The sequence below is a fragment of the Protobothrops mucrosquamatus genome, unplaced genomic scaffold (assembly GCF_001527695.2).
Source record: "Protobothrops mucrosquamatus isolate PMUCROS unplaced genomic scaffold, P.Mucros_1.0 scaffold31, whole genome shotgun sequence".
NCBI classification, from domain to species: Eukaryota; Metazoa; Chordata; class Lepidosauria; order Squamata; family Viperidae; genus Protobothrops; species Protobothrops mucrosquamatus.
In genome coordinates, this window is record NW_015386415.1 from 563485 (window position 1) to 576092 (window position 12608).

The 12608-nt window shown below is 50.4% G+C and overlaps 2 protein-coding genes across 2 annotated transcripts; one reads left to right on the top strand and one right to left on the bottom strand.

Moving 5' to 3' along the window:
* Positions 1 to 260: 260 nt before the first annotated feature.
* Positions 261 to 2947, bottom strand: CUNH2orf68 (chromosome unknown C2orf68 homolog). Its single transcript, XM_029283166.1, has 4 exons — positions 2862 to 2947; positions 2619 to 2773; positions 2347 to 2516; positions 261 to 604 (listed from the first exon to the last, which is right to left on the bottom strand). The coding sequence occupies exons 1-4, from the start codon at positions 2945 to 2947 to the stop codon at positions 482 to 484; spliced, it is 534 nt and encodes a 177-aa protein (XP_029138999.1). The 3' UTR covers positions 261 to 481.
* A 194-nt stretch (positions 2948 to 3141) lies between these two features.
* On the top strand, positions 3142 to 11952 carry USP39 (ubiquitin specific peptidase 39). Its single transcript, XM_015811113.1, has 14 exons — positions 3142 to 3325; positions 3598 to 3727; positions 3991 to 4086; positions 5132 to 5226; positions 5605 to 5741; positions 6739 to 6891; positions 8145 to 8370; positions 8675 to 8752; positions 9582 to 9649; positions 9885 to 10073; positions 10523 to 10665; positions 11182 to 11317; positions 11435 to 11521; positions 11614 to 11952. The coding sequence occupies exons 1-14, from the start codon at positions 3142 to 3144 to the stop codon at positions 11662 to 11664; spliced, it is 1773 nt and encodes a 590-aa protein (XP_015666599.1). The 3' UTR covers positions 11665 to 11952.
* Positions 11953 to 12608: the final 656 nt, after the last annotated feature.

Below are 12608 nucleotides of genomic sequence, written 5' to 3' on the forward strand. Positions count from 1 at the left end.
CCTCGGTCAGCCCGGCAGTCTATTTTCTGCACTTTCTGGAGGAAAAAGGTCCTTCTGGCTGATCTACCGAAAAGCTGCAAAATCTAGACTAGGGAGCAGCTCCCTTCAAGAACCAATTCACCAGCAGCTGTCTCTGCCCTCAGCATAATCCAACGCCCTGAGCAGTTGGAAAGGGCAGCTGGGAACACCCTGCTACCTCCACCCGGGTCTGGTCTCCAAGCATACAGCAAGCTTGGCTTGGATATTCATTCACCGGGGGGGGGGGGAGGCAGACCACCAAGATACAGGGCCAGCAAGCAAGTCTGGGCTGCAGTAATCTGGCTGGCTTACTTTTCGGGCAGAGCTGTCAAAGGACGACTGCAGGGATTTGCTTCCTTCTGCCACCACTCCCGATGGTGCCCTTGAGCAGCGTAAGGGAGCCCCCCAAGCATGGGTCCAGCACTGTTTCCCCTACAGTATTTCTCAATCCTTGCAATGGCTCTCAGCGTTTTGCTCGCCGCTTCTCCAATTCCTCTCGCACTCGTTGCCGAAGGGCTTCGTGCAAAGCTGGCTCCAGCTCATTCTGGGCACTGACCTTCTCCACCACTTCTTCGGGGTCATTATCCTGTACCAAGAAGGAAAAGATGATACGCTGTAAGTGCCCAACATCTCTCTCACCCTGCTCAAGATGACAAAGCGTGCGCAGAAAATGCTCCTAAGCAGCTCTTTTGGGATCATACAGGACACTTTCATAAAGCTTCTAGACACTGGTGTCAAACTCAATCGCGTCACGTGACGTATATCGCATCACGTGACATATTGCAACATTTTTTGCCTTTGCGGAGCCGGGGTGGCGTGCTTGCATGTGACGCGTGGGCCGCCAGTGTTTGACACCCTTGCTCTAGGAGCTTAATACATACTTTTCAGTCTTTTTAGAAGTAAACAGTGAAAATGGATGGTTTTGTTAACAAACCCCACTGGTATAAATTTCAGGTTGTGTTGGTCACAAAAAGGGGGATACAATTCATTTGCTTTACTGCCAGTTTGCTGTTTTTAAAAGTAAGAATTTAAAAAGCAAAAAAACCAAATATAGCAGTAGAATAATAAATGCTTGATGAACAGTAAAAAAACCCATTTACTGTCAGGAAATATATACACAGCAGCCATGGAGCTAAATAAATCAGTTTTGTCCAAATGTTTCTTAAAACAACCAGTTCTTAGCTAAGAGTCTGAAAATTGCCATTTTTAAAATGACTCTACTCCCAAGAGGCAGACAGATGTTCAGCAATGATGTCAAACCAGATGCATGAGGTACATGCAACGGAAGCTGGTTCCAAACTCTTGATGGCTGAAACGACACAGCAAAAGTATTACACACTTCCTTTAAAAATCAAAAGGCACATGGCAGTGTCCTTTAAAAGGGAAAGTAGTGTTTTAATGCTCCTCTTAAAATGTAGTAAGGGCTTGCTAAATCCCCAATGGCCAGTCTTCCATGTCAAACGTATGCAGAAGCCCACAGAAGCAGCCAGTCTGAGAACTGGGAGTACAACCCTATATAAGTCTCTTGAATGTGCAACATTTTTTCACCATCATGAATGAAATCCTGAATTTGATTTGGAAGACTGGGCATGCGGAACCCCAGGAGTTCCACATTATCACATTGCTGCTGTGTTCAAAGGCTGCCCCACAATTGTACCACCATAATCCTGCCTTAATGTGACTCTCGAAAGCCACAGTTCCACCCTGAGTTGCAAATATTCTCTTCTATCCATCATGTCAGTGCTCTTGCAAGTTGCACATTGACCACTAAACTAGACGGGGGCCAAGAAAACATCCTTTATATTTAACTGTTTAATCGTTTAATATTACCCATTTTTGCAAAACATACTTGAATAGTATGCCCATAATGCCACTGAGGATAGGAGTGTTCCAGACAATGCAGCCTTGAAAACACAAAGTGGCTATGAAAATAAAAATTTAATTCGTGTTCTGCTACTGAGTTCTCCGAGTTTTGCCAAGAGAGTAGCCTTTCCATCATTCAAGCTATTTGCTTTTTAGCACAATTAGAAGCAATAACGGTGCAATAAAATGATCAAAAACCAACCGGACTTGAAAAGAGACCTGCTTGTTCTAAATTAGATAGCGGGGCCACCCCCCCCCCCAAGGGAAACATTCTCCCACCAGCCCATCCGACGGGCCCGGTCATCGCACCGAAGGGTAGACACAAGCGGGCAATTTTGCAGCATCCCCGGAAGAGCAGGAGGAGGAGGAGGCCGGGGCAGGCCCGGAGCGCTTCGGGCCCGGCCATTCGAGAGGACCCGGGCAGCGCCGAAGCCGCAGCGCCTGCGCGACCGGCCCGCCGCCTACCTGGTGGACCACCACCGAGGTGACCTGCCCGCCGTCGGCCTCGTACTCCAGGCAGAAGAGCGCCGGGCCGCGGGGGCGCCGCTCGCGGCTGCTGGAGCTGCTCTCGCTGGACGCCTCCGACTCGCCGCCGCCGCCGCCGCCGCCTCCGCCCGGGGGGGCCCCGGCTGCACCTGCAAGGCAGAGAGGGCGCCAGGGGGGGCTCGGGGGGCGCCCCCTCCCTCCCTCCCTCCCTCCCTCCCTCCGGAGGGGCCGGGGAGGAGGGGGCCACTCACTCCTGCGGCCGGCGCGGTAGACCTGCTGGTCGGGCCTGCGGGGCCGGGCGGGCGCGGGGGTGAGCCTCCGCCGCAGCTGCTCCTTGGCCTGCTTCACCTGGCGGTCGTAGTCGTCCCTGCGCGGAAGGGAAGGGCCGGTGGGCGCAGCCCGGGGGCTTCGAGGGGGCCGCCGAGCCCCTCCCCCCGCGGCGGGAGCCCCTCCCCGTCCCGCCCGGCCCCTCCCCCCCCCCCCCCGAGCCCCACCTGGCGATCTGGTTGCGCCGGATGTGCCGCACGAAGCCGTGGCTCAGGTCCAGGCGGCCGCCCGGGGGGCCGCGCCCCGCGTCCATCGGCGCCGCTCCCGACCGCCCCTCCGCCCCCCGCGCCTGCAAGGCCGGGCCCACGTGGGGAGGGGGCGGGACGGGCTCGGCCGGGGCTGCAACCCCGCCACCCGCCAGCGGGGGCGCGCGGGGCTCCCTCGTGACGGCATAACGGCGCGCCGCGCGGCTCTCGGTACGCGCCACCCGCCTCGGCGCCCGCGGAGATGGCGGCGCGCGTCAAGCGGGAGCCTCGCAGCCCGCAGCCGTGGTCGGGCTTCCCGATGGGCGCGCCTCGCGGAACGGCCGGCTGGGGGCGGGTGAAGCGGGAGCCCGCCGAGGAGATCGCGGTCAAGCAGGAGCCCGAGGAGGAGGAGGAGGAGGCGGAGGGCGGCGACACGGAGCCCACAGGTGCGAGCACGGAGGGAGGTCGCGCCGGCCCCGCCGGCTTCCCCTTCAGGCCGCGATTCTCCTGCCCGGGAGCGCCGCTGAGCTCGCGCGAGACCTCCCCGCCGTCTGGCGGCGATCCGGTCCTGGTGGTCCCAGCAAGGAGAAAGTTCCCCGCAGCTGAAGCAGCCCTGAGCCCCGCGTGGTTTCCCCTCCTGCTGCACCTTCGTAGTTTCCACGGAGAAAGGCTGGGCAAAAAGCCCGTTTGCCTGTTCTTGGCCCGCTGCCCTTTGCAGTCTCCCTTCAGGGGGTCTGTGTGGAGGATCTGGGCCGACCTCTCCAGGAAGGGGTGCCACGGAGAGATCCTAGGCCCCTGGAAACCGGCAGTTCTAGCCCACCAGGCATTCTGGTAGTTGGAACCGTACTGTATCCATTGCCGGTGTATCTACAGAGTCTCTTATTTGTTTTATGGAATTTCTTAAAACTTACTCGAACTTTAATCTGCAGCTTATATTACTTTGCAAAGAGGAAAAAGCTAGTTTAAAAAAAATCAGTATATCAATATGAGTTGTCCTGTTGGGGAGATGGCAACATAAACATTTAACAAATGAAAATAAACAATTCCACTAAGGACATTAGATTCCAGCAACTTGCTATCTAACATATTTATTTCAATCTTCATACTAAAGGTTTCTGATTTATTTCCCTTTTTCAGTAAAGTATGGTCGATTTGATCCAGAAGATCGCCGGAGCAGGCATTGTCCATACCTGGACACCATAAACAAGTCAGTGTCAAAATGAAACTGTATGTCTGTGTGGTGGGGGGAATCAGAGAATGAATAATTGTAGAAAAAAGTGAGTCAATGCAGAGACTGAACAAACACATTAGGAGACTGTAGGACAGTCAGTTGATCCTTGGTGTCCCATCTGAAGCCTTTTTGGCAAGAGGATCCCTTAGAAAACAATTCCTGGGAAGGACTGGGAAGCACCTGATGCATGATCAAAAAAAACATTCCTGGGTTCTCCCCCCCCCCCTCCAGTGGAATCCCTGGGACGTTCCCTTTTCTGTGACAGAGCCTCCTCAGAAAATGAGGGAAACACCTTTGGTTTGCTCCACCCCCACGCCCAGTATTTGCAGTTAGTTGCCTGTGGTTCCCCCCCCCCTTTCCCTTCCTCCTCGCTGGCCTGTTGCTCCAGAACTGGGGAGAGGCTCTCTTTGCCAGAGAGCAGATCCTAAGAACGCTGTGGCAGCCTCCTGCATGGAACGCCCGTTCTGAGACGTTCTGCCTTCATCCAGGAAGTCTCTGCTGCTGGGCTGATACCAGAGGCTGGGTGTTTTATTTCCACCTTCCCAGATTTCAGAAAATCAAATGCTTGTGTAAATGGAAACAACTTCTTCTCTTAAGAGTATGTTTCTAGTGAACAAAGGTCCCTTTCTTATACAGAAACAAAGAATCTGAAGTAGGCAAGAGTCCTTGAGAGTGGCACAAATTTAAAGTATACCAGGATTATATATGGAACCTAATACTTAATATTATTTCCAGGTTATGTTTTAAGAAAAAAGGTCCTTGGGAGAAAAATCGCTAGTTTTTGTCTCACAGCTTTAAATCTTTCCTCCTAAGTCTTTAGCAGAAAAACATTGTTTTACTGTATGAAATAATGAGACAGGAAGGGTCATCCCTTATTTAAAAGTAGTGGACCCGCCACAATGAGGTGTTGGTAGGGGGGTCCTCTGCATCTACTATCGGGTTCCAGAGTTTCCCTATAATGCATTACTGGGATGATATTGATAGTTGTGTGTTGTTAAGAATTCATCTTGTATCACTGCAGGAGCGTCCTGGATTTTGACTTTGAGAAGCTGTGTTCAATCTCACTCTCACATATCAATGTCTATGCTTGTTTGGTGTGTGGGAAATATTTCCAGGGTAAGCCTGATTCAGCCCCTTCTACCTCTTTTTTGATAGTTGACATAGGAATATGCATGTGATTCTTGATCAACCTAGTAGAATCTTTTTGTGCATAATACCTGGGAGGAGGGGTCTTGCCTCATCTTGATGAGCTTAATCTTGAGCAGGTATTACAGCTGATCTCTGACTTGGTATGTGTGAATGAGAGATCAGCACTTGAAATGCAGCCTCTCCCATCCTTTCCCATAAGGGTTGACAGGTCATAATGTTGTGGGGCTATCAGCAGCAATTGATACCCCCTCCAACACGTGACTCCCTCCCTCCCTTCCTGCTTGTAGTGCACATAGTATGCAGTTCTTGCTCATGGGGCTGCTCTGCCTTCTGTCTTCCCCACAGGCCGTGGCTTGAAGTCCCATGCTTACATTCACAGTGTCCAGTTCAGTCATCACGTGTTCCTCAACCTTCACACCTTGAAGTTTTATTGCCTGCCGGACAACTATGAGATCATTGACTCTTCTCTTGAGGACATCACTGTAGGTGGCTTTTTGGTGGAGGGAGAGGGGAGAGGTGGGACGCCCAGCTCAGCCCAACTCATAATACTTAAAATGTTCCCTCTCAGACTTTCTCCCCACCATCTGTTGCTACGGAAGTGCAGCAGAGGGGAGGTTTTTAATCACCCTCCAAATCTAGTGCTTATGTCCAGGATTGTAATGCTGTATTTCTATGTTATAAGATGTAAACAAGTCGGTTATAGCCATCCTTTCAGCTTGCTTTCTTTCTTTCTTTCTTTCTTTCTTTCTTTCTTTCTTTCTTTCTTTCTTTCTTTCTTTCTTTCTTTCTTTCTTTCTTTCTCTTTCTTTCTTTCTTTCTTTCTTTCTTTCTTTGTTCAGTTGAACCTGCAAATGTCTTTTTCCTGTCCAAATTCATTCACAGAGAAAGCAATAGTCCTCCAGTTACAACCATTTGTTCAGCGACTCTTTGAAGTTATGAATGGCACTGAACAAAGTCCCTCCCCTCAGCCTTTGCCCCCACACCCACTGCAGGTTCCTCCCTCCGCTTGCTTGCACCCATGGATGCCCCCTGGGCCTTCCTGCTCTTGCCCCCCACTCGCCCACCCCCCCCTTTCTCCAGCCTCCCTGGGCTCTCGTGCACACCTTCACCCTCCCTGCTTTCCCCTTTCCCTGGCTACGTGCCAAGCTCAGGCCACGCTGCAGCACCCACAAACTTGCATGTGGGCTGTGCGGGGCCTTCCCTGCCCGCCTGTCCTCACCCGAATTCCCCCTGCTTCCCTCTTTGGGTTAGGAGGACAATGTGGGCTGCCTGGCCCCAGTCCCAGTTGCCATCATAACCTGTAATAATGCTGCATTTATATGAATTATTAAGCTTAATTTATTTATATCTTGATTGACCCTCTAAAAGCTTGAAGCGGAGAGCTTCTTGCCGGACCAAACTGACTGGTCTCTCGGGATGGCCTGGCTAAAGTTCCCAGCGGAACGTCTCCTCTCTTGCTTATTCTCTCCCGTTTTCCAGTATGTACTGAAGCCAACCTTCGCCAAGCAGCACATCACCAGTTTGGACAAGCAGGCTAAACTCTCACGCGCCTATGATGGCACCACATACCTGCCAGGCATCGTGGGATTGAATAATATCAAAGCCAACGACTACGCCAATGCAGTTCTCCAGGTACTGTGCCATCTGTGAAGTGGAGAAGAGTAGAGAAATCCACTGCAGCTTCCCCTAACCTTCACTAATATAATACAATACAGTACAGCACAATACAATGCAATACAATAACAGGTAGACCTTGTTTAGCAACCGCCTCATTTAATGACCATTCACAGTTAAGGCAGTGATGAAAAAGCAACTTTATGACCATTCCTTATATTTATGACCTTGACAGGTCTGGAAAACAAAGGAAAGCTGAAGGACGGTCATAAACACAGTTGTGGCTTCACTTAGTAACCACTTTGCTTAACAGAATAACAGAGTTGGAAGGGACCTTGGAGGTCATCTAGCCCAACCCCCTGCTCAGGCAGGAAACCCTACACCATTTCAGACAAATGGCTGTCCAGTCTCTTCTTAAAAACATCCAGTGATGGAGCCCCCACAACTTCTGGAGGCAAGCAATTCCACTGATTAATTTTTCTAACTGTCAGACAGGTTCTCCTTATTTCCAGGTTGCTTCTCTCCTTGATTAGTTTCCATCTGTTGCTTCTTATCCTGCCTTCAGGTGCTTTGGAGAATAAGTTGACCTCCACTTCTTTGTGGCAGCCCCTCAAATATTCATGTAGTCCTTCTTTTCACTAGACTAGACATACCCAATTCCTGCAACTGTTTTTCATAACAATCTTTGTTGCTCTTCTCTGCACTCTTTCAACAGTCTCAACATCTTTTTTATATCATGGTGACCAAAACTGGATGCAGTATTGCAAGTGTGGCCTTACCAAGGGTAACAACCAAATTGCTGGTCCCTGTTGCGGTTGCTAAACATCCACAGATATTTATTCTTACAATGAAAGACAGAAATAGTGATATCCTATACAAAAACTGCTTTGATGTTCAAGAATTGCATTGCTTTAATTTTGGTTTCTAACTTGAGAGCAACCAGTAGATATTTTGAAAGGGAGAAGCTGAACATTTAAGTAAGTAAGTAAGTGTGTGTTTTGCCACTGACTGTATTTATTTATTTGTTCAATTTATTTGCCGCACATCTCTCCGTGGGGCTACTCTGGACGGCTTGTGAGAATAAAAAGGAAGACAGTGAAAGAAGTGTAAAGAGAACGGAAGTAAAATAATAGAACTATAAAATAAACAGCGAAAAAGGAACACAATGCGCGCGCGCGCACACACACACACACACACACAGGTTGAGTGTGCAGGCCAAGCAGCAGAGCCAGGTTTTCAGGCTTCCTTGTTTCTTTGTGGATGTCGTGTAGGCGTTGTCAAATGTCCCTCCCCTGCGGAATTACTTCCTGGAGGAAGAGAATTACAGGCACATCAGGCGTCCTCCGGGGGACATCATGTTCCTGCTGGTTCAGAGGTTTGGAGAGCTGATGAGGAAGCTGTGGAACCCACGGAACTTCAAAGCTCACGTCTCCCCCCATGAGATGCTGCAGGCCGTGGTCCTGTGCAGTAAGAAGAACTTCCAGATCACCAAGCAAGGTAAGAGGCCGGAGGAATCCATGGTGGCTGTTCGGTGGAATCTTGGATCTGGCCATAGTGAGCACATAACCGCTAGGCATCCAAATGGAGAATGTTCACCATTTGGATCCCTAGATATATGGAGGGCAGCAAAGGGCTACTGAGGCTGTCAGTAAGGTGGGGACAACACTTCTCCATGCATGATCCCTTCTTGGGAAATTTTAAACCTGGAATGATCCACTTCAGGAGGAGGAGATCCTGCTTTAATCATGGAGCCCAGTATGAGGTGTTCCTTTCATTGCCTCCACCTTCTCTCTCTTTGTAGGTGATGGAGTTGACTTTCTTTCCTGGTTCCTGAATGCCTTGCACTCTGCTCTCGGGGGGACAAAGAAGAAGAAAAAGAGTAAGTGAAAGGTGTCGATGCCTCTTGTAAGTTGTGGAACCCTTTGTAAGACTACGTAAAGCGCCAGGGTTTTGAATCAATTCAGGGCTCTGATCAATTATTCTCTCTTATCCACTTGTGACCACCCGACATTACTTGACCTCTTCTTTTACGATGGCTGCAGACGGGCAGTTGCTGCAGATGCCTGCCAGGAGGACAGGCAGGCCAGAAGCAATGCAAGCCTCAGTTGCAGGTGCTCCTGTCTGTTTGCCTTCATTTTTTTTTTCTTTTTGGAGCTCCATCAATAAAAACCCTCTCATTTTTCTCTTCTTGTTTCTTTCACATTAGTGAACTACAAATTCTTCATATAGGAAAAAAAACGTTTAGGATACCTGTTCACTTGCTCCCTGGAAAAGGCTGCCTTATATGCCTTTTTACAGCCTTGGCTTTCTCAGCAGGAAGTAGTCCCTTCCCCCCCCCCACCCCACCCCCAGTCAGTTAGGCACTCTTTGGAGTCAGCAACTGTTCAAGGTGTTACCTTTTTGCATTTCACAGTTCAGCACACAGTCCCTCAGGACACACAGCTTCTCAGTCGTTCTTCTCTTGTCCTCCTGTTGAGCTCCCCCAGGCAAACGTTCTCTGAGAAGGGCACCTGAACTAAGTTACCCCATTGCATTGATCATGTTAATTATATTGATTTGAGGCTTCCGGTTTGATGTTTTAGTTGGAAACGTTATCTAAAACTGACATTATTGATATGAGAAAAATGTAACAAAGATGTTGATATTCATGGAATATAGGACTGTGAATAAATTGTATTCTCTTTTGTTCTCTCCCCTCTTGTTTGCAGCCATTGTAACCGATGTCTTCCAAGGCTCCATGCGGATATTCACCAAGAAATTGCCACACCCTGATCTGGTGAGTTGAGCGAACACGGGGAGAACATCTGAAGGGAAAAAGACGAACGCTTGCCTTTGCTAGGGCAGTTAAGTGAGGACCTCAGCTATCCACAGGCATTTTGGGAGCTGAATCCAGTGCTTGGGCACTTGACCACTAAGAGGCCCTTTGGCCGGTCCAGCCACCCCGCCCCACCACTTCAGGTCTCTGGGGCGGGGCCTGATGCCCTCCTCCTTTGCGTGTTGCTCTGCTTCAGCCTGCCGAAGAAAAGGAGCAGCTGCTCCGGAACGAGGAGTATCAAGAAAAAATGGTGGAGTCCACTTTCATGTACCTGACCCTGGATCTCCCCACCGCTCCCCTCTACAAGGATGAGAAGGAGCAGCTCATCATCCCACAAGTTCCCCTCTTCAACATACTGGCCAAGTTTAATGGAATAATGGAAAAGGTAACTCCTCTGCTTTGCCCTCTGTTGGATGAGTTACAGGCTCCCAGAGCCCCCCCCTGGGACGGAGCGCCTCCAGGACCGGCCTTTTTGGCCAGGCAGCCCCAGTTGGCTTAGTCCCACAAGCGCAGGCCTTCCCTGGAGTGGACGTCGCCAGTTTCCTTGGTTGGGTGGGTGGGAAGGGATGAGCCTCGTCCGCAGGGAGCAGGCCTTTTCCACGCAAGCAGGGGGACCAAGGCTCCTTTATCCAAAGGGCTTAAGTCTGCTGGAGAGTTAGAAGCTGTAGCGTATTGTTGGCAGCCAGCCCCCGAGGCTTGCTGGGCGTACATAAACTAAGGAAAATAGTTCCAGAGAAAGGGTGTCTAAGGTTGTGCTTTAACCAACGATGTCTTGGCTTCCCTGGGAAAGTGTAAAAAAAAAAAATTTTTTTTTGCCCCCCCCCCCCCCTTCAGGAATACAAGACTTACAAAGAGAACTTCCTGAAGCGCTTCCAGCTCACCAAGCTGCCCCCTTACCTTATTTTCTGTATCAAGAGGTTCACCAAGAACAACTTCTTTGTGGAAAAGAATCCCACCATTGTCAACTTTCCCATCACGTACGTATGACCTTCTCCAGAAGAAACAGCTCTGCCTTGGCCAATGGCAAAGGCCGATGTGGGGGTTTGAAAGGCCGGGGGGCCGCGAGACTCTGAGCCACGCAGATGAGTCCTTAGAGCAGCCATCGGCATCCCAGGTCGGTCCGATGGCCGAGAGGCATGAGAAGCGCCAGCAAGGTCTAGGTGCTTCCTGGGGACTTTGCAGTGCTGCTTTAGCCCAGCCTGCCTCTAGGAATTTCAGAGAGGAAATGGAATTTATTTCTGGGCCTTGGTCCTGCATTTTGTTGTAGCTGTGAGAAATCACAAACACCAAAGAGCTTTTGTGAGCCATGATGGAAGGCTCAGTGGCAGGGAGATTCATGTTGGCTTAGCGTCAGCATGTCAGAAGCGTTTTGCCCCCTGAAGCCAATTCCACTTCCCTGGAGAGCCGTAAGGAGATTTGAGTCCCTTTGTGAGCCTTTGCAGGGGGCGAGGGATCCGGCCCACAGAGCCTTGAGGGTGGCTTTTCTGCTGCAGGAACGTAGATCTCCGGGAATACCTCTCTGAGGAAGTGCAGGCAGTGCACAAGAACACCATCTACGATCTCGTCGCAAACATTGTGCATGATGGCAAACCTACTGAAGGAGCCTACCGGATTCATGTGTTGCATCACGTGAGTTTTTGGCTTCCCTGCCGGCCTTCAGCCCTGGGCGCTCGGGGGCCTCCCTCTTGTTCTTGAGGCCTCTGAGGCTTCGGGTGATGGCCTCTGACTTGGGTGGGACTCTTGCAGGGCACAGGCAAGTGGTATGAGCTGCAGGACCTGCAGGTGACCGATATCCTTCCCCAGATGATCACGCTGTCTGAGGCTTACATCCAGGTGAGTGCTTGGTGTTTCTTCTGCTGCCCACTGAAAGCCACGGGACTAGGAGGGAGCATTCTTCTTAATATGAGTTTACTTTATTTCGGTAGATCTGGAAAAGGAGAGACAGCCAAGAAGAGAGCCACCAACAAGGAACGTGAACTGTGTGTGGAACAGGCCCAGCTAGAGGCTGGAACATTGCTGCAAAGGCCGGTTGCCTGGGTCGCTTGGGGAAGCCTCTCCTGGTCTTCAGCTTTCTTTCTGCGTCAGGGGACGTCCTTGCCGGCACTTTGGTCCGGATGCAGCACCAGCCTGTGGCTCGTCTCCGCTTCTCTGGGCCCCCGACTCCCAAGCCTGTTTCATCCTTCGCTTGGAGAAGACCTTGCAGAGAGACGGGCGTTTCTGCTCCTCTCTGTGCATTAAACATGCATGCTTGTTTTTCCCCCTAACCCTGCTGTTTTCCTGCTCTCCTTCGCTCCCTCCTCCCAGGGAACATGGGATTCAAACAAGGCATCCCATGCACAACGGGTTTGTGTTAGACACTTCCACATTGTTTAGATGCTGCTTTTGGTTATAAGGGAACAAGCACTCAATGGGAATAGATTCTTGGAAGATACGCGGAAACGAAAAAAATCTAAACAGCAACATAATGAATTAGTTAACAATCTAAAAAGAACTCCATGTGTTCTTAATGACATTCACCCCCCCCCTCTCTCTCTCTCTCACACACACACACACACAGAGGGAGGGAGGGAAGGAGGGATTTTGAGAGAGAGAGAGATCAGGCATTGACAAGGGAAAATGAGAATCCTCAGATGGAGATGCGCAGGATGGATGACCTTTCAATGTCCCAGCTGCATTGCTGTCTGAGTGGCATCTGCTGTTGTCTTACAGCCAGGAGTAAGCTAAATTGCTTTGAAGACCTTGGCTTTCTGCCCAGAAATTCTGGAATATTACATAAACCTCTGAATCTGTCATCTGGCAGCAGTTCTGATGAAATCCCTCTTCCCCACCATCATGCCTGTACTGTACAACAACTGGTTTTCACACACAAAATGTCAACAAGATCAGAAAAGAAAAGAGATTCAGAAATCCTGCTGAGACT